Source organism: Oncorhynchus gorbuscha, linkage group LG16 (assembly GCF_021184085.1).
Source record: "Oncorhynchus gorbuscha isolate QuinsamMale2020 ecotype Even-year linkage group LG16, OgorEven_v1.0, whole genome shotgun sequence".
NCBI lineage: Eukaryota > Metazoa > Chordata > Actinopteri > Salmoniformes > Salmonidae > Oncorhynchus > Oncorhynchus gorbuscha.
In genome coordinates, this window is record NC_060188.1 from 32,955,327 (window position 1) to 32,976,763 (window position 21,437).

The 21,437-nt window shown below is 40.8% G+C and overlaps 1 protein-coding gene across 1 annotated transcript; it reads right to left on the reverse strand.

Annotated features, from left to right (window-relative positions):
• Nucleotides 1-9,103: 9,103 nt before the first annotated feature.
• LOC124000437 (homeobox protein Dlx3b-like) lies at nt 9,104-17,483 on the reverse strand. The gene is made up of 3 exons (XM_046306788.1): nt 16,944-17,483; nt 12,042-12,226; nt 9,104-10,528 (listed from the first exon to the last, which is right to left on the reverse strand). The coding sequence occupies exons 1-3, from the start codon at nt 17,269-17,271 to the stop codon at nt 10,208-10,210; spliced, it is 834 nt and encodes a 277-aa protein (XP_046162744.1). The 5' UTR covers nt 17,272-17,483; the 3' UTR covers nt 9,104-10,207.
• Between the last annotated feature and the right edge of the window lie 3,954 nt (nt 17,484-21,437).

Sequence of the window (21,437 nt, forward strand, 5' to 3'; positions counted from 1 at the left end):
TATCAGCAGTCCGACACAAATAGCTGAAAAAACGAGAGGCAAAAGACATGACAGCGCTCGAGTCAAAACCAACGGTGGTGATTTAAAAAAATGTACAGAGGTGGCACCACAGGTCCAGAGTGGTGTGGCGAAAGAAAAAAAACAATTATGGTGCCGGTAGTTTTTCTTGCTCTGGTAACCTAACCACGTAAAGTGCAATTCCTTATGCGGTAGGACATGATTCATCTCTTGTAAAAAAAAAAATAAAAAAAATAAAGTTTAATATGGGCAGTGATGGAAATGTTTAATATGGGCTGTGATGGCTGTGATGGGACCAGAGTTTTTCTAATCAGGTCACATGGGTAAAAACAACTGGGAAATGTCCTGGCTTTGGGGAGGATGAAAACCCAGTCAAACTGCAGCAACTTTGTACGTGTTCATATCTGAATTGTATTTTAAAGGACTAGTCGGGGTCCTATACACACACACGTACACAGAGAAAGCAACATGATTGGACAATAAAACACAAGGAGCTTTCCTTATGCTGATTTGCATCGTGTAGTCCTACCCTATGCAAATGTAGGCCTAATAAAACATTTACTCACAGTCTGTCAGCTATTGTGTTTATTGATTCATTCCAGTTAATAAAAACAAAAAGCTTAATTGCCTAGTCAGCCCAAGTTTGAATTATAAACCAAATTTGATCCATTCTGATTTTCTCACAAACAAATGGGTTATAAATAAGCATACACAACGTTACAGCTTAATTTACTCAGGCCAGAAGGACAGGGCGCATGGAAGGCTAGACTTTGCAGCTGCTAGCCTATAGTTGATCAGACTGAAATATTGTCTCGCTTCCACGCAATACATGTAAGGTCGCTAATGTTTAGGTGTATTAGGCTGCTACATTTATGTAATAGCCTTTGCTTGTGTCTGTAGGGAGTATTGTGTTATTATGCTTGCTAAATAAATACTAGAGGAAAGTGAAGAGCGCGCCTTGATCTTTGTCCAGCGGGTGCGACGTGTTTATTTCCGTGAATCTGATTTGGTCAAAACATCAAAGAGCCTGCGGCAGCACTCGGATGCGAAGGACAGAAATTGTGCGTAAATAGACAAATGTGGCAAATCGGTCCAAGTAACAGCTCTTTGCCCCTCTTTATAAAGCTTTCCGTCGATATATATTATTAAACTAAATCAAAAGTGATGTGAATTGAAAAGGGCTGTGGAACTTTTTTTCTATATCCCGGCCATTGTCAATGTGCGGTTGGATTATTTTCCACAAGTGGACACTCAGGGCTAAATATGCTAACACAATCATATTGTGTTGAACACAATGTTACCACTACGACCTACCTTGGTCTGGAGGTAGGCTAGGCTTTTGCACATGCTACCGGAGTTATCGTTTGCATCTATAGTTCCAAGTGGGAAATTTCACTTGAAGGCAGTAGTGGTGCGTGGGTAAAATCACTTGGGAAGCCAGGGAGAAAGCCACATTACAACCTATGTGTTTTGATAATTGCGTTGTTTTCTCTATAACCTATCAGGTAATTCATATGCATAACGACCGTGAAATATAGGCCTGAAGGCCGAGACAATAAGAAGACACAGTGGCAGAATAAATTCAACCACACCTTTATTTCATCAGAAAACCGGAGAACAACCTCTTGTCTAAATACACGAAGTCCATAAAGCATATTGCATGTAACGAACAAGTTATATGACCTACAGCATGGTAAAGCAAGTTAATGTTTCCAACATTTTCAGACCACTAAACAACTATTGATTTACAATGAACGAAAATATTAACGCAACATGCAACATTTTCAAAGATTTCACTGAGTTACAGTTCATATAAATAAATCGGTGAATTTAAATATATTCATTACATTTACATTTACATTTAATATTAGGCCCTAATCTATGCATTTCACTTGACTAGGAACACAGATATACATCTGCTGGTCACAGATACCCTAAAAAAGGTAGGGGCATGGATCAGACACATCTCCTTGCTGGATATTGATGGGAACTGAAACACACTGTTGTATACTTTGATCCAGAGCATCCTAAACATGATCAATGGGTGACATGTCTGGTGTGTATGAAGGTCATGGAAGAACTTTGACATTTTCAGCTTCCAGGAATTGTGTACAGATCCTTGCGACATGGGGCTGTGCATTATCATGCTGAAACATGAGGTGATGGCAGCAGATGAATGGCAAGAGCATTCACATTGACATCGATAAAATGCAATTGTGTTTGTTGTCCTTAGCTTATACCTTCCCGTACCATAACCCTACTGCCACCGTGGGGCACTCTGTTCACAACCTTGACATCAGCAAAACGCTCGCCCACATGACACCATACACGTAGTCTGTGGTTGTGAGGCCGGTTGGACATACTGCCAAATTCTCTAAAATGACGTTGGAGGCGGCTTGTGGTAGAGAAATGAATGTTCAATTATCTGGCAACAGCTCTGGTGGACATTCCTGCAGTCAGCATGCCAATTGTATGCTCCCTCAAAACTTTAGACATCTGTAGCATTGTGTTGTGTGACAAAACTGCACATTTTAGAGTGACCTTTTATTTTCCCTGTAATAATCATGCTGTTTAATCAGCTTCTTGATATGCCACACATGTCAGGTGCATGAATTATCTTGGCAAAGGAGAAATGCTCACAAACAGGGATGTAAACAAATTTGTGCACAACATTTTAAAGAAATAAACTTTTAGTGCTTATGGAACATTTCTGGGATCTTTTATTTCAGCCCATGAAACATGGGACCAACACTTTACATGTTGCATTAATTTTTTTGTTCAGTATAGAACCACGGAGAGTTACCGCAATTCACAAAGAAAACAAGAACTGCCTCCACTATTCCAGCAGAATTTCAACTTCAACATCATCAAATCACCTATGCTTAGTCTTATACAATGACTAAAAACTAAACGATACCAAATACAATTTAGTCCAATCAACGTAAGCTAAATATGATGTGACTGTCCGTGTTTCTGATTTCTGTGTGTGTGTGCGTGCAAGTTCATGCAAGTAGACAAAACATATTGACTCACCCTACTATGCCATCCTCCTCCCTTTCATGTTGACGAAACAGACTATCACTCTGTCATACAGTACACACTTTTGTTTTTAGTTTTCTTAAGTTTCCTGGCTAAAATGCATGCTCGCTAGCCTAACTTCCTTTCATGGGCAATGTTAGCAAGTTAACATTAGCCTTCTACATCTAGCTACATATTGAACTTCCATCCTATCAGGTCAGGGGCACAACAATGTATGAATTAATGGTCAAATCAGAATCACCGTTATAATGATTGGCCAGTACGGAGAATTAAGTAAAACCACAAGTCCAAATCCATATCTCCATCCATAGCTAATTTAGGAAAGGGACAATTTTAGCTAGCTGGCTAGCTAGCCACTGGAGGACAACAACACAACGAGATGCAACAATTCAAGTTGTTTCTGTCAATGACGCATGCTCTCGATGTGATGATGGGAGTGACACCAAATCCAAACTTGCTTCCCTTGAGACTTTTTTTGTTTGTTGGTGTGCCAGAATCATTCACAGTTGAGCTCACTCAGTTTAGCTCAACGCTGATTGGCTTTTATTTGTCTTTTTTTTTTTACATCAAAGAGGCCAAATGCTTGCTGGATTTCTTTGCATTCAATGCTATGGTCGGCAACAATGTCATACTCTTTTGGACCAGTCAGCCTCAAATAGATGGCCTACACATACAGAGACAGAGGGGCACTGTTTCGCATGCTCGGATGCTTCCACCAGTAAGATACATTCAGCCTCTTTCGAATTGAAGGAAAATTATGAGAGACAGTGAGACGAAAGATACATTATTTTCTATGTTTTTACTTTTTTTCCTGTTTTTTTTTGTTGGGGGGGGGGGGGGCTTGCTTCCCTTGGCATCCATGAATACTGCTTGAACAACTCACCAAGTGGAAATTACAAGTGGAAAACGTTTTGTTATCCGAGTTGCGACGTTTCACCACTGACCTTTTACCTTTTCAACCAAAAGATGACAAATCCGTTTTTGACAATTACAACGTTATCAATAAGGAAAACACAGCTAGTTTGACCATTGTGTCAATATTAAGCACGTTAGCTAACTTTGTTATAAGCAATGTTAGCTAGCCTATCAAGTTCAAATCTTATTGGATGAAGAATTGTTACGACTTCAATGGCACGTGAACACATTCATGTGGACTTAGCTACCACTTCCCAGTTTACCATTTCCCACGAGCACATAAAGCAACCCTTTGTCCATAATCGGTAGACAGTTTAGGCCTATATTAATTATGCGTCATTTACCGAGCAGTGCACAAGAAAGAAACCTATTCAAACCAGTTATTAAGAATTTATCCCCCCTTCCCAAATCAAACATAGGTGCTAATGTTGTGTCCTCGTTTTGCATGCACATACTTACATTACTTCCTGTCTGTTGCAGCCAGTCATTGGTGGCAGCATGACATGCCAATTTTACAGGGCTCATTAGCTAATGGTGGGGATACCTAGTCAGCTGCACAACTGAATGCATTCAACCGAAATGTGTCTTCCACATTTAACCCAACCCCTCACAATCAACGTCCACATTATCAGCACCCGGGGAGTAGTTGTTGGGGGTTAACTGCTCAAGGGCAGAACAGCAGATTTTTCCACCTTGCCTGCTCTGGGATTTGAACCAGCCACCTTTCAGTTACTGGCCCAATGTTCCTAACCGCTAGAGATACAGGTGTGTGAACCACAGACAGGCGTGCAGCAAAGCGAGAAAAAAATGATGTCTTCATTTTTTGGGAGATTTCTACGATTATGGATAGACCTATACCTTCCGACCTGGGAAAAGTGTCCTAAACAAGTAAGCCTACACCACAGATACAGTCATTTCAGCATGACTTATCTCAACCATGTCTATAATTAAAACCCAACCTTAGGTGCAATACATCCCTGTCTACGGTGAGTAGCACCCCAAGCAAATGGCAGAAAAGTGTCCCTGCTGCAAACAATCAACACTGAGAGTAAATATTCCAGGGCCAGTGAAAAGCTCACAGCTGTCTCTCATGCCTCTTCCATCCCATCTTTGTTTGTGTCCCCCCCCCCCCCATATGAAAATGACAGTGGTGAGTGATGTTTGTGGTAGGAGTGAAACCATATCCCTTCCCTGCCTTGAGAGGCAGTATGACGTCTGCAAGCTGGGATGCTGTCCTCCTCAGCTGTGCTTCTCAGTTCGCGCCCAACCACCCAATCCACCTCCAGATAACCCCCACACCCCATCCATAGTTTTGCTTGTGAGAATAAGAGTGGGAATATGGATTCTTGTTTGACTCGATATGGACCGTGGCTGAACCTACTGCACTGAGAATACAAAACATTAAGGACACCTGCTCTTTCCATGACATATAGACTATCCAGGTGAAAGCTATGATCTCTTATTTATGTCACTTGTTAATAAATCCACTTCAATCAGTGTTGATGAAGGGGAGGAGACAGGTTATTGAAGGATTTTTAGCCTTGAGACAATTGAGACATCGATCGTGTATGTGTGCCGTTCAGAGGGTGAATGGGCAAGACAATAGATTTAAGTGCCTTTGAATGGGGTATGGTAGTAGGTGCCAGGCGTACCAGCTTGTGGCAAGAACTGCAACGCTGCTGGGCTTTTCACACTCAACAGTTTCCCATGTTTATCAAGAAAGGTCCACCACCCAAAGGTCACCCAGACAACTTGACACAACTTTGGGAAGCATTGGAGTCAACATGGGCCAGCATCCCTGTGTGACGCTTTCAACACCTTGTAGAGTCCACGCCCCGACGAATTGAGGCTGTTCTGAGAGAAAAAGGGGGTGCAACTCAATATTAGTAAGGTGTTCCTAATGTTTGGTCAACTCTGTTTGTTTTTCAAGTGTGTTTGATTCTGGTCAATCATGTCCAACTTCGCTAACGATTCAGTTACCATGACAATGTTGTATGTGTAAGTTGTTTGGTGGGCTAAAATTTCAATGCTACCCCCTCAGCCCACACACCAGACATATAATCAACTCCTATCTCCTAAGGCTTAAAGCGTCCAGACAGCCTGCTGAGTGAGGCATGAGAGACCAGAGGCCCACACACAGAGCCAGGGGGCACTCCTCCTGCTAACTACAACATTTATATTGTTTGTCCCATTGAGTCATAAGATAAACTTCACAGAATTTGACCGTTTCAAGCTTCCATAGCTTCCCATCAACTCAAAGAAGACATGATTGTGTTTTCATGTTTATTACTGCAGAATGATGCCACTTGTTAGTGAGAGTAAGGGGTTTCTTTGTGTCTCTGTCTTTGCGTTTTGAATTCTAACAAAGATTTTTTGAGCTACTACTTTCAAATCCAATATTGCAGATATCTAAACGTGCTTGCCATAGGACGTTATCCATATCCTCACTACTTATTTTTGGACCGGAGGAGGAGAAGGAGAAGATAGGAAAAGAAAATGAATACGTTTAAAATCAGACCAGCAGGGGCTGTTATTAAGGAACCTGTTAAAGATGGGGTATGAAGGGGTTTCCATGCTCTGTGCTCCGGCCTCCGGGCCAATACAGCAGCCTCTATCTATAGATGTAGGATCTTAATTTGGTCACACAACTTGTAGTCTATTTGAGGTTGAAAAAGGCTTCGGAAGTTTGTAATTTTCACTTTGAAATGTCAAGACTTGATTTTCCCGTACAACAAAATGTTTTTCCACGCTACAAAAATGTCTATAAATTATAATCCACATTTCCTGCAGGCTTATTTTCCTGCTGTAGCAAACTGGCTCAATTTAAGATCCTACATCTGTAGGATCCCCTTCCCATGATGTCCTGTTGTCCCTCTATCCATCCCTGATGACACATGTCACTCTATAGCTCTGCAAACAGACCAGCCAGGTAAACTGTTGGTACTCTTTGTCGGTATGCGAGCGCCTGAAGCAAGCAAGGATTCTGGGAGATGGACTGTTATTTCATCACAGTCTCCTTTCCCTTCCAACTGTCTCTCTCCCATTCCTTAACTGAGTCTCTCTCTCTCTCTCTCTCTCTCTCTCTCTCTCTCTCTCTCTCTCAGTAGTGTGCTATTAAAATCCAGAGACTCCAGTGTGTCTGCCCGCCTGTCACCTCCCACAGCTTCTTCACACGCAGGCTGGCAGCTCTTCCCAAATCCAGGGCATGTTCACCTCACTGACTCAGACAGACAGGCAAACGGTCTGCCTCACACACTTAACCCATGAGCCGCCAAATATAGTTGGTCCTTCCTTAACAACTTTAACTACAGTTGTTTCTATCGCGTTAGTGCCTTTTTCACAAGTATGTGGTACATTTTAACAACTGTTATTCTCCTCACGTGTGAAAAGGTGGTGTGAACTCTAAATTGTGTGAACTGTAAATTAAATACATGCGAACATATGGTTTTGCATGTGAACAACTGACCTCGTGTGTCTCTCAGCTCAACGTGAAAACAGCTATTTCACATGTGTTTGTTTGTAAGGGAAGTAATGAAATGGTATGGGGGTTTTAAGGTAAGTGGTACACTGTTCAGCTAAAATAGTGTAAACATCTTTAATCAACATGATTACATTTGACATGGTCCCTTAGTACTGACTTTTAAAAACTCACAACCTCTGGATTTAGGGTACGCTGATCTTTCTGCTGTGTCAGAAAGTCTGTAACATTCTCAGAAGTCCCCTACAGATTCATGACCTATAATACATGCACTTAGCAAAATAGTGTCATCTGCACTGCTATTTTAGTCATCAGTTGATCTGACTATTCTCTCATGATTGATTTAAATGAATTATTTCAGTAATTTGAGGGTTTTCTGTATAGTTGTCTAATGTTGGTGAGGCATATTATTCTGTTTTAATGTTACTCCTGAATAACTAGGATAAATATAATCACTTTTTTTGTGTGTATTTGTAACATTGCTGAGATTGACTTTGAAGTCCAGTGTAGGAATACAGATGAAATCGGTCATTGACGTGGTGTAGCAGGAAGATCTGAATGCTGTGAACCAAGAGGTTGTGAGTTCAAATCCCAGGTTAGGATATGTTGAAAAATTATTGTATAAATAAACATACACAATGTAATCATGTGTGTCTAATATGTCAGTTGAAAACACTGTGACTGCGTGACATCCTAATGACACATTTTTGTTTGCAGGGAATCACCTGTAAAAAATAACCAGTGTTCCAAAACAACATGGTTGAAATTTCAGATGTGAAATAAAATGCGCAATCATGTGATTTTCTATGTGTAATCATGTCATTTCCCCATAAGCGAGTACTGTAATATATGCCATTTACACAGCAGACACGGCCACACATTTTGGTATGTGACCCTGGTGAGAATCCAACACACAATTCTGGTGTTGCTAGTGCCATACTTTTATGAACTGAGCCACATACAGGACCACTATAATATATAAGTACAATACTGCAAAATACAATACATGATTACCATACAGGCGGAAGATGTATGATTACCATCCCCATGAGCGTACCACCCTCCTTCAGGCCATGGAGGAGGCATGCAATGATTTCAATCCAGACCTATTTAGACCAAAAGGTTTTTCCCAAGGTACATGAACAATGAAGATATTTACTGCCATTTCGATCAAAACCTATGGCAAAATGCTCAAGACAGGCTTGATTGAAAACTAGTGCCTGCTAAAGATTGTTTCTTTAATTTATTTCTTTTGATTTTATTGTGAAAGACGTCTTCAATGATCACACCTTTGATCGCACATGGGTGGCACAGTGGTTATAAGGCACTGTGCCACCAGAGACTCTGGGTTTGAGCCCAGGCTCTGTCGCAGCCGGCAGCGACCGGAAGGTCCATGGGGAGACGCACAATTGGCCTAGCGTTTGGCTGGTAGGGATATCCTTGTCTCATCTCGCACTAGCGACTCCTGTGGCGGGCCGGGCGCAGTGCATGCTGACCAGGTTGCTCGGTGTAAGGTGTTTCCTCTGACACATTGGTGCGGCTGGCTTCCGGGTTGGATGCGCGCTGTGTTAAGAAGCAGTGCGGCTTGGTTGGGTTGTGTTTCGGAGGACGCGTGGCTCTCGACCTTCGTCTCTCCCGAGCCCGTACGGGAGTTGTAGCGATGAGACAAGACAGTAACTACTAACAATTGGGAAGAAAAAGGGGATAAAAAAAGAAGTGATGTCAGTACAGTACTGAAGGACAATATTGAAACATGTACAATCATTATATTTCACAGTAAACTTTATTCCATTTTGTCCTTACAACTGTTTCAATGGATCATTTGTATAAAGAAGTTTATGGAAACAAGATTTGAATGTTATCTCAAGGGGTCATTTACACTTTTGTGTGTGTGTGTGTGTGTGTGTGTGTGTGCGTGCGTGTGTGCGTGTGTGTGTGTGTGTGTGTAAAAATATTACATGATTTCAATTGGTGTAAATAGAATTAATAAAAACAAAAACTTTATTATTCACTCCAAAGACTACCTATAAAATGTGTTTTTCTCAGGCACAAAATTGTCACATTGACTTTCTACTAACAGATCAATAGAGTATAAAATAGGCTACATTATAAATAACCTGAGTTTATGGCTTTTACCAAAAAATCGATTGCAAACGCAAAGAGTACCAAATACACATTTCTTTCCCCCTATAGTTCTCTGCAACTTCCAAGAGATGTTTTGTTTTGAACCATTGTGAAATAAAATGTTGAATTGAGCCTTGATGACATCTATATAAATGCAACAAATGACAAGTATAATGAACAAATGTACGAAAATGGTACACGCTACTTCCATGTATCTGTGAGTGTTTCATATTGTGAAGAAACAAAATGGCGTTGAATGCACCGACGGTATATATTTGCATAGCTGTAGATCAAAGAATCTGAAAGGACCCCAGTGGGCCACCGTAAAGGAAAGTACCACCAAATAGGCTGCCATTCTATCCATTCTCATATCAAATCTCTCCAACAGAGTGAAATGAGCCACTGCTAACATTAGCGTCTCATCACTCTATCTAAACAGAATATGGATTTGGATTTGTCCGTTCTTTTTGTATACAATTTGTATACAACAGAGACAAGTCCTTGTGCATGTTTCCCAAATTGTCCGTGAAGTTCAGCCCTCTGTATTGGCACACAAATCCCATCACAGCCCTCTAGGCTTTATTTCCAATGAGCCATGTTGTTAACCCACAGTTTGTACCGGTACATTTTGTGTTAGTACACCGCCCCCATATTCTTAGGTGGTGTTGTGTGCTGATGAACCAGTCCTGAGTGCTGTGAGCGTGACTGTGAGGTCTGTTGATACCAGTGATGAGTGTAGTTCTCCACATAACACAGAGTGGAGCCGAGGGAGGGCTGGGGAGCCTGCTCTCTAGTGGCGGGGTCTGTGGGTACACTACGGTCCCAAATGGCCGGGGACAGGGGTGAATTGCAGGACATAGAGTCACTGGCTCCTGGGCTGTTGTCCAGTAGAACTTCCCCGTTCATGTACAGCTTCTTGAATTTGGAACGGCGATTCTGGAACCAGATCTTGACCTGGAAGAAAACATATTTGAGCTACAGGTTTATATAGAAGGTCGGGATGTTTGTACCAGAAAATGTGAAGGTATGGGTTAAAAATGTATTATCTAGCGAAGGGTTGTAATTTCATATTGACACCCTAGGCCTTATTAGAATAGAATATACCTAATTATGTTGCATTGAAATTTGGAATCCAGATGCAAACTTAGATCAATTAATGAAGCTATCAATTATCAGATATGAAAATGACAGGAAGAGGTTAATAACCCCGGTTGTTTGACATATAATATAAACAATACCGCGTTTTTTAAATATCGCTTTGGTACTATTTTTTTACAAGTATTTGGTGAATTGTAAGATACATGTTTCCAAACTGTCCTTTGAATGTAGTACACCTCAGTCTGTACATTACAGTACACTACACTGTTTTACATTAGGCTATACACCTGCACTACCCATTCAAATTGACGGAACATCACATTTCCAAAGGCGTGATCATTGAAGACATCTTTCGCAATGTACTCAAATGAAAGAAATATACATTTTAGCAGGTACTAGTTTGCATTAAGCCTGTCTTGAGCATTTGGCCATAGATTCTCATCGAATTTGCAGTAAATATCCTCATTGTTCATGCACCTGGGGGAAAACATTTTGTCATGGCAAACTTCATTTTGGATACATATGTATTGTGTAGGGGATGCATTTCTTTCTTGTTTTGGACTTTCTGGATTATGTGTGTATTGGTATTGTATTACTGCACTGTAGGAGCTATAAACACAAGCTTTTCGCTGCACCTGCTGTAACATTTGCTCATCTGTGTACGCGACCGATTAACTTTGATTTGTTACATACAGAACATTTCTGATCAGATTTTTTTTTATTTTTTACTTACTGTGAAGTAAAATCATAATAGTCATCATCATAGCAGTACATTCGAGTTTATATCATATCTTTTTTATGTTTCTACCTTACAGACATACTTTTTTATGATGCAATTCTCAAAATCTGTTGTAGACAAACACGTTTACGTGTACCATCTATAGTTTTACCAAACGTTTAAGTGGTCATCAATTAAGGAACAGTCGGATGAAGTAATAGTAACAAGTCTTGTGATTATCACATTGTGAAAGGCTATTACTTTACATGAACATGTTTCGCAATGTGAAACATGTCTTTCTAGATGAAACACTGATTCCGTTTGGTGAAAAAGTGACTGTATGATTTTGTGTGTTGTACTAAAGTCAATTGAACATGTGCTTAAGAGTTTTAAAACAACTGCCTTTTTGTTGATCTGTTTTTGAGTTTTCGACTAAGAGTTGTTGCAAATGGACCACATACTTGTGAATGTAGGAAACGATAAAGAATCTATAACATCTCAGATGATTCACTAGATGTAGAATTACAGTATGCAAAAAGATGCCAGTATAGTTCATGGTTTTTATTAGACAAATGAACATAAATCATAGAGATACAAATCTCTCAACAGCGTGTCATAACAGTGGTATGTGTGGCCTGTTGGCTTCCTCACCTGTGTTTGTGTCACGTCGAGTTGAGCCGCTAGTTCGGTTCTCTCAGGAAGAGACAAATACTGAGTTCCCTGGAAGCGATGTTGCAACGCAGCGAGCTGGTAACTAGAATATATGGTGCGAGGTTTTCGGATTTTTCTAGGCTTTCCGTTGACCATTCTCACCTCAGGCTCTGGTTCCTCTTTCACTGAAAAATGACAGAGCATTAGTAGGCTAAAGGACTTGAGAGGCTTATACATTTACACTAGGCCTACAGTGGGCTTCAACAGTAGGCTATAGGCCTATGCCTACAGAAATAAAATATTATGATAACAGATTAATGAAAACTATTATGATAAAAGATGAATGATGATGTATTTCATTAGTCAACATCAATTAAAAAAAATATAATTCTGCCTTACATTTATTTTATTTTATACCAGTTCTGAAATATGCTCTACTCCATAGCATAAACAGGGTTTAGTGCACAAAATGTCTTTGTCCAAGAGATTTCAATGCCCCTCACATTATTATGGGATATGCCCACTAATGAGACAGGATGATTGATGCATTGAGTATATAGGCTGTTGGGGTGTTTTCACATGCAGTGATCAAGTCAAAACTCTAAGTCAGGCTATTGAGCCAAAAAGCAATGTGTGCCAGACTGGCATGATGTGACACCTGATGTTGGCTTCGGGCCAGTTCGAAGAGAAATATTATTTCTGGATAAAACGATAAATGGTATATTATAGGGCCTAGATCCCTAAACATTGTTAACAACACTACAATTACCATTGACAACACAAACACAATAGCAGTTCTCTCTCAAATGTGAAGGTTTCAGCTGCTTTGCAAAACCAATTTTGGCATTTACAGAATAGGCTGCATTTAATTTGCATTCTAGGCCATATGAACAATTTAGATTATTTAAGAGCTTAATAGCATAGTGTGTTATTGCAAAACGGTCAAAGTAGGCTAGGCCTAATGGGTCATTTGAATTGTATGATATAATGCACTATTCCCTGGGAGCTCATCTTAAAGGCCATGAACAGTCAAATTGGATGATATTAGGATGAAACCATTGGTCCCCTCCCCCGTGTCAAACACTTGGATTCAGGAGGTGGGATTATTAAAGCTAGGTCTTCATCTGTGTCTGGTGTTAGCTAGCTACTGGTTAGCTAGGTCTTCATCTGTGTCTGGTGTTAGCTGGCTACTGGTTAGCTAGATCTTCATCTGTGTCTGGTGTTAGCTAGCTACTGGTTAGCTAGATCTTCATCTGTGTCTGGTGTTAGCTAGCTACTGGTTAGCTACATCTTCATCTGTGTCTGGTGTTAGCTAGCTACTGGTTAGCTAGGTCTTCATCTGTGTCTGGTGTTAGCTGGCTACTGGTTAGCTAAATCTTCATCTGTGTCTGATGTTAGCTAGCTACTGGTTAGCTAGATCTTCATCTGTGTCTGGTGTTAGCTAGCTACTGGTTAGCTAGATCTTCATCTGTGTCTGGTGTTAGCTAGCTACGGGTTAGCTAGGTCTTCATCTGTGTCTGGTGTTAGCTAGCTACTGGTTAGCTAGATCTTCATCTGTGTCTGGTGTTAGCTAGCTACTGGTTAGCTAGATCTTCATATGTGTCTGGTGTTAGCTAGCTACTGGTTAGCTAGATCTTCATCTGTGTCTGGTGTTAGCTGGCTACGGGTTAGCTAGGTCTTCATCTGTGTCTGGTGTTAGCTGGCTACGGGTTAGCTAGGTCTTTATCTGTGTCTGGTGTTAGCTGGCTACGGGTTTGCTCGTTCTTTATCTGTGTCTGGTGTTAGCTGGCTACGGGTTAGCTAGGTCTTCATCTGTGTCTGGTGTTAGCTGGCTACGGGTTAGCTCGGTCTTTATCTGTGTCTGGTGTTAGCTGGCTACTGGTTAGCTAGGTCTTCATTTGTGTCTGGTGTTAGCTGGCTACGGGTAAGCTAGGTCTTCATCTGTGTCTGGTGTTAGCTGGGTACTGGTTAGCTAGGTCTTCATCTGTGTCTGGTGTTAGCTGGCTACTGTTTAGCTAGGTCTTCATCTGTGTCTGGTGTTAGCTGGCTACGGGTTAGCTAGGTCTTCATCTGTGTCTGGTGTTAGCTGGCTACGGGTTAGCTAGGTCTTCATCTGTGTCTGGTGTTAGCTAGCTACGGGTTAGCTCGGTCTTCATCTGTGTCTGGTGTTAGCTGGCTACGGGTTAGCTAGGTCTTCATCTGTGTCTGGTGTTAGCTGGCTACGGGTTAGCTAGGTCTTCATCTGTGTCTGGTGTTAGCTGGCTACGGGTTAGCTAGGTCTTCATCTGTGTATGGTGTTAGCTGGCTACGGGTTAGCTAGATCTTGGTCCTTCTGTAGCTCAGTTGGTAGAGCATGGCGCTTCTAACGCCAGGGTAGTGGGTTCGATCCCCGGGACCACCCATACGTAGAATGTATGCACACATGACTGTAAGTCGCTTTGGATAAAAGCGTCTGCTAAATGGCATATATTATTATTATTATATTATCTGTGTCTGGTGTTAGCTGGCTACGGGTTAGCTAGGTCTTCAACCAGCATGGAACAAAAGGCGGGGAAAAGGGTTCAATACTCTGACGCAGTTGTCAAATCAACACATCACAAGAGACATGCCAAACGGGAGATGTATAAAACATTTGACATTATTGATGCAATTTCAATGTTGTTTGAGATGCTTAGTGAACCACTAAATTAGCTTGAGAGGATTTTTACTGCAACACTGCTCACTGAAACCAAGTTGCTTGACATAGGCGTTTCAAAGAGCTGTCAGTCAAGACGAGGTCATGAATATAAGCTCCCGCCCACTCAAGCCTGTCTTTTCAAACTTCCTGCTGGTTTGCCACCAGCGCAAAAAAAAAGTTTCTCATATTCTGAGCACTTCTATTCAAAACAAATATTATGGGTGATATTTTATTAACTCAAAAGGCTATTTTACATAGGAATCAGAATGACTGTTTGGTACCTTTCAGAATTTTGACAAAAATACAACTGGGGTAGGCTTTAGCTGATTTTATTTTAATTAAAAGTTGTCCCATATCACATGTTGGCTTTGCAGCCTAGAATGCAGAATAGCAACAAATATATTCTTGACATACTGTCTACATGCCTTGTCCTACTCAATTTGTATAGTATAGCCATAAGGATTTTTGAAAATAACATGGGAAACATGTGATAACATGAAAGTACACATGTGAAATCATCTCAGCACATATGAAAACATCTCATATGAAATAAATGTGACAACATGGAGATGCAAAATGTCAACACTTTATACCATGAAACTACATGTGACAACATTTGAACATTTTTCCAAATAAGGATTCCAGATTTAAAATCGCCATACCATTTCATTACTTCCCTTACAAAAAAGCATGTGACATTTACAGTTTCACATGTGAAATAGCTGAAATAGCTGAGGTCAGATGTTCAAATGTAGTCAATTTAGAGTTCACATGTTAACACCCCCTTTATACATGTGAGAAGGATAATGTTTTCACTTCACATATGAATTGCAGATTCAGATGTGAAAAATGTACATACATGTTGGGCTTTAATGATCAATTATCGATATATGCCCATTGATACTTGAATAATACAACTTATAAATGCCTCACAAGCTTAGATCAACTGCCCTACCGCAGCAGAACCCAAAATGCAAGCTTGTTTTACTCCAATGTTTGTAAACAATGTAAATGTAAACAAACACTGTATAGCCTCAAAATATAATGTAAACTATAATTGTGACATACCATGGATCAATTGCTCTGTCTATGAATTTGAGAATGGTTACATTTCTCCAGGCCCATCTCTCAGCTTTTTACCAAAACAAAGGCGGGATGCCCACTTTGTTATTGTTTCAATTAAGGATTCTAGCTTTAATGTAAGGCGAACATTGTTGAGATAAAATGTGTAATAAAAAAAGTGCATAAATATTTAATCAATATGGTTATTTTGATCACTTAGTACTGACTTTTCAACATGACCCAACCTGGGATTTAAACTCACAACCTCTGGATTTGGGTTGTGCTGCTCTTTCTGCTGCGCCACAAAGTCTAAAAGACTGCCCATTTGCACTGCTATTTTAGTCATCAGTTAATCTGACTATTCTCTCACTATTGATTTAGTTGATTTATCTCAGCATTTTAAGGGGTTTCTGTATAGTTGTCTAAAGTCAGTGTGGCATAAAAAATTATGTTTTAATGTTACTCCTGAATCACCATGACAAATATAATCGCTTTTCTTGAGTGTATTATACAAAACTGAGATTTACTTGAAGTCCAGTGTAGGAATAGTGGTGAAATCAGTCATTGACACAGACATGGTGGCATAGCAGGAAGTGTTGAGTGCCATGAACCAAGGTTGTGAGTTCAAATCCCACATGAGGACATGTTGAATAATAATTACTGTATAAATAAACATTGTAATTATGTATGTAAATTACTGTATCTGCTAAGTGGAAAAACACTGTATAGTTTGTAGCTTTCTGAGGACATCCTAATTTCAATTGCAGGGCATCGTGTAAAGAAATATCATCACATGTAAAGTGTTCCAAAACCACGTGATTTGACATGTGGAATTGTTACATGTGTAATAAATCATGTGATTTTCCACATGTGAAATCATGTTTTTTCCATAAAGGTAGGCCAAATTTAGTTGATAAATGACTCCAAATCAAAAGACATCCGACAAACAAATGAATTCCTAACACCAATTAGGCTGACCAAATGTAAATTAGATTTATAGAATTTTAAGTAGGCACATTTAAATTCTGTGGCATAAACGTTGGTCCTCGTTGTCGATAAGCCTTTTGGATAGTTGATTTAACATCGGCCACGTGTCAAAATAGTAATAAACATAACTTCGAGATTCACCAAAAATGGCAACGTGCCTCATGCGTAAATCTTACCGGTATCTTGGAGATGTGACTGTATGTCCCGGGTATAATGAGCGTATTGCGTATGAGGATACGGGTTTTCCGATTTGGCAATGTAGGCCCCATGGAGATTGTAGTGGTGATGATACGAGTATGGCTTCATTGGTTGCAAGCAGGACTGACCGTGGCTGGGGTAGTAGTCGTGGTGGCTGTGCGTCGTCTGGCCGCTGTAATACTCCATGTCCATGGGAGAGGACTTTGGCAGTATCGGCAAATCATTGGCGCCCGGGTGGCAGCTCACTGTGGAGTGGAGATCAGACGACAGGCTCGATGCCGCCTTCTCAGAAGTAGTTCCATTCATCCTGCACGGTCCTCCTTCACCCCCCTAATAAAAACCTCCAGAAATAGAGGAGACTCGTAAGAAAGGCCCTAGTAAGTTGAAATTCAAGTTTAAAAAGTAAACATCAACTCCCCAAGATAAAACCAAAACAATAGGCCTATTGTGAAGCGTTGAACTCTTCAGAGTGTATCCATAGTCCCTCGGCGAGACTGCACTGCACTGTGAAGGCACCCAACCCAACTGAACTCAAAATTACAGAGAGCGAGGGGAGTGAATGCTTCATTCCCAGTTTACCCTGAGGGCTAAACTGTGTCGCCAGCCAGGCTACACTCCTCTCGCCACGAAAACCTCCAGAACCTCCCCCGGCCTGAACCACAGTCCCACAACATTTCTGAAAGTAGAAGAGACATTTTCTGCTGGATGTGTTTATTAGGCAGTTAAGAATACAGTTAAGAAAAAAATGCACAGATTATGCAATCTCTATTGCACTCCACACTGCCCTTTCCCACCTGGACCAAAGGAACACCTACGTGAGAATGCTGTTCATTGACTACAGCTCAGCTTTCAACACCATAGAGCCCTCAAAGCTCATCACTAAGCTAAGGACCCTGGGACTAAACACCTCCGTCTGCACCTGGATCCTGGACTTCCTGACGGGCCGCCCCCAGGTGTTAAGGGTAGGCAACCCTTAACCCGTTTACTCCATGTGTAACTCTGTGTTGTCTGTTCACACTGCTATGCTTTATCTTGGCCAGGTCGCAGTTGCAAATGAGAACTTGTTCTCAACTAGCCTACCTGGTTATATAAAAAAAATAAAAAACATATCTGCCACACTGATCCTCAACATGGGACCCCTCAGGGGTATGTGCTCAGTCCCCTCCTGTACTCCGTGTTCACCCATGACTGCATGGCTAAGTACGACTCCAACGCCATCATTAAGTTTGCCGATGACACAACAGTGGTATGCCTGATCACTGACAACGATGAGACAGCCTATAGGGAGGAGGTCAGAGACCTGGCAGTGTGGTGCCAGGATAACAACCTCTCCCTCAACGTGATTAAGACAAAGGAGATGATAGTGGACTACAGGAAAAGGAGGGCCGAGCACACCCCCATTCTCATCAACGGGGCTGTAGTGGAGCAGGTTGAGAGCTTCAAGTTCCTTGGTGTCCACATCACCAACAAACTATCATGGTCCAAACACACCAACACCTATTTCCCCTCAGGAGACTGAAAATATTTGGCATGGGTCCTCAGATCCTCAAAAAGTTATACAACTGCACCATCGAGAGCATCCTGACTGGGTGCATCACCACCTGGTATGGCAACTGCTCGGCCTCCAACCGCAATGCACCTCAGAGGGTGGTGCGTACGGCCCAGTACATCACTGGGGCCAAGCTTCCTGCCATCCAGGACATCTATACCAGGCGGTGTCAGAGGAAGGCCCTAAAAATTGCCAAAGACTCCAGCCACCCTAGTCATAGACTGTTCTCTCTGCTATCGCACGTCAAGCGGCAAGTTTCGGTCCAAAAAGCTCTTACTAGCTTCTACCCCCAAGCCATAAGACTCCTGAACAGCTAATCAAAAGGCTACCCAGACTATTTGCATTTTTACACTGCTGTGTATAGTCACTTTACCTACATGTACAAAATACCTTAATTACCTTGACTAACCTGTGCCCCCCGCAAATCAAATCAAATGTATTTATATAGCCCTTCGTACATCAGCTGATATCTCAAAGTGCTGTACAGAAACCCAGCCTAAAACCCCAAACAGCAAACAATGCAGGTGTAAAAGCACATTGACTCTGTACCGGTACCCCCTGTATATAGCCTCGTTACTGTTATTTTATTGTGGGCTCTTTAATTATTTGTTATTTTTCAATTTTCTTCTTTTTTATTTGTATTTTTTATTTATTTTTTACTTCAGTTTATTTTAGTAAATACTTTAATACTTAAAAAAAAACTGCATTGTAGGTAAGCAAATCACTAAGGTCTACATCTGTTGTATTCGGTGTTGTATTCAGACCTAATTAAGACATATTTAGTCCGCATTTAACTGTCTGCAACAAGGATAGGCACCATTTTTCACTGTAGTTGTGCATTTAAAAAATGTAGCCTAAATGCATGGGTTTGGGACTAGATCAATTTGATAGGCTAATTCCTCTTTAGGTTGGCTTGTGACTTGCCCTAAGGACTTTCCGTAGGAGTGGCAGCCCTAGAATTGGGTCGTCACTAGGTACCATAATCAAAGTCATAAACCCCGCCTATTTCTACCATTTATCTTCTTAAAATCTGATTTAACACCTAACCTCAACCGCAACCCTAACCATACTGCTAACCTTATGCATAACCCTTTTTGTTTTCATACATTTTTACGATAGCCTGTAGCCAACTTTGACTTTGTGGCTGTGGTAACTAGTGGAGACTCTAGACGTGGCCATTCCATTCACATCCTCCAAAACAACCCAAAAACTGTGTTAATGGCACCAAGGTTTGGAGAAGTCTAGGTAAATTGTGTGTAATTCGATTGTCGTTGATTATCAGATATGCAGCAAATGATGGCCTATCAGCCAAACAAAACGCAATGAACTCATATAGACTATAGATAGTGGCAAGGGAAACCAAGTGAACCTCTCAAGGAGTGTCAAAAAAGATACATCAACTTTCGCTTTCCTCTTTTAACTTCCATGGTTGAATGTTTGTAATCTTTGTCTATTAGCAGTGGACTAGGTTCTACGGAGCCCCTTTGGGGTCATGATGGGGGGTTGAAACAGCCAGGCTGTTTTGGGCTTTTGGGCTAATAGTAACCTCAGACCTTATTTTCTGCGTTTTTTCAAATCCCTATTCTTTCCCATACATTCTCCCATTGGGATGGATTGCTCAACGAACAACAGGTAATTTATTTCCGGGTTTTAAGACTAAAAACTGGCGAGCTCTATTAGGCTACAGATTAAATAGCCGGCATGTTTATGAACTTCACAGGGTGGTAAAATTTAAATTCAAGGTGATGAGCACGATGATCCTTTCCAATAAATGTAGAGGGTTTTATTCTCGTGACATGATCATCGATGCTTGGCTGCCATTTGACAAATAAAAATAATTTCGCTATATTGTCCAACATAGCCTGATCTCATGTAGTTTATCTGCAAAGTGTTGGCTAGAGCACACGTGCCAATACTGGAGTGGGAACAATCGCTAATGCAAAACATTTGTATCAGAAATACAACAGTAGAGTTTAAAATGCAATGGAAACCCATATAACCTTTTTTTCGGTACGTGGGAATTTAAGCGCAAAATTAAACATCTCTGGTGGTAAAATGCGCATAGGTCCTATAGTTTTTATGCCGATTTGAGAAAATTGGCATTAAAATCTGGCGCCAACCTACCTAGTAACCTTGTTTACACCCACCGTTTTTATGTGAGTAAAGTCATACTGTAGCCTATAAATGTTTTTCTAAACAGCTTTGATGGAAACAGGAAGTTTCTGTACAATTATATAAATGCAAACAGCTAATTTGTTCGTTTGACATGGTGGGATCTTTTTGTGTAGGTAAAATGTATTATGCGCGAAATGGCGATGGAAAAGCCTTTCTGCGCAGATATTGATATCGATTTATAACAATCACATCGACGTACACTTGGGAGTCACGATTATATGGTGTGTTGTCCTCCCACGATGACTCGTGAAACCATGCAGTTTTAGGATACATATTAAATAAATTATGATTAAGTTCACAGGGTGGTGAACGTGCACGACGGGTTTGATACCGCTTTCCAATACATATCTAGGGTCTTATTCTGGTAACATGATGATCGATGCGTGACTGCCGTTTGACAAATACAAATATTCTCGCTATTATCCATAATTATCTCATCATGCAGACTAGCCTACCCGCACAGCCTACCTGCACCGCAATGTATCTGTCAGCTGTTGGCTAGAGCGCACGTGCCAGGATGGGTAGCCACATTTTCTATTTAACGCAACAGTTTGTGCAAAAAACAACAACATAAATGTGCATATTTTCTTTGAGATTTGAAGAGTATACTCATGAAAATCTGTCACCAATTGGATGGAAACCTAGCTACTGATAACTATTTGCTGTGTTACAATGACAATATATATATATATATATATATATATATATATATATATATATATATTCACCTGGAAATTTGCCAGGCTAT

Coding starts and splice junctions, on each gene's coding strand:
- LOC124000437 (XM_046306788.1), bottom strand. CDS start 17,271: ATGAATGGAACTACTTCTGAGAAGGCGGCATCGAGCCTGTCGTCTGAT. Junction 12,227..16,943: donor GTCACATCTCCAAGATACCG/GTAAGATTTACG, acceptor GTCATTTTTCAG/TGAAAGAGGAACCAGAGCCT. Junction 10,529..12,041: donor TCGACGTGACACAAACACAG/GTGAGGAAGCCA, acceptor GTTTTCTTCCAG/GTCAAGATCTGGTTCCAGAA.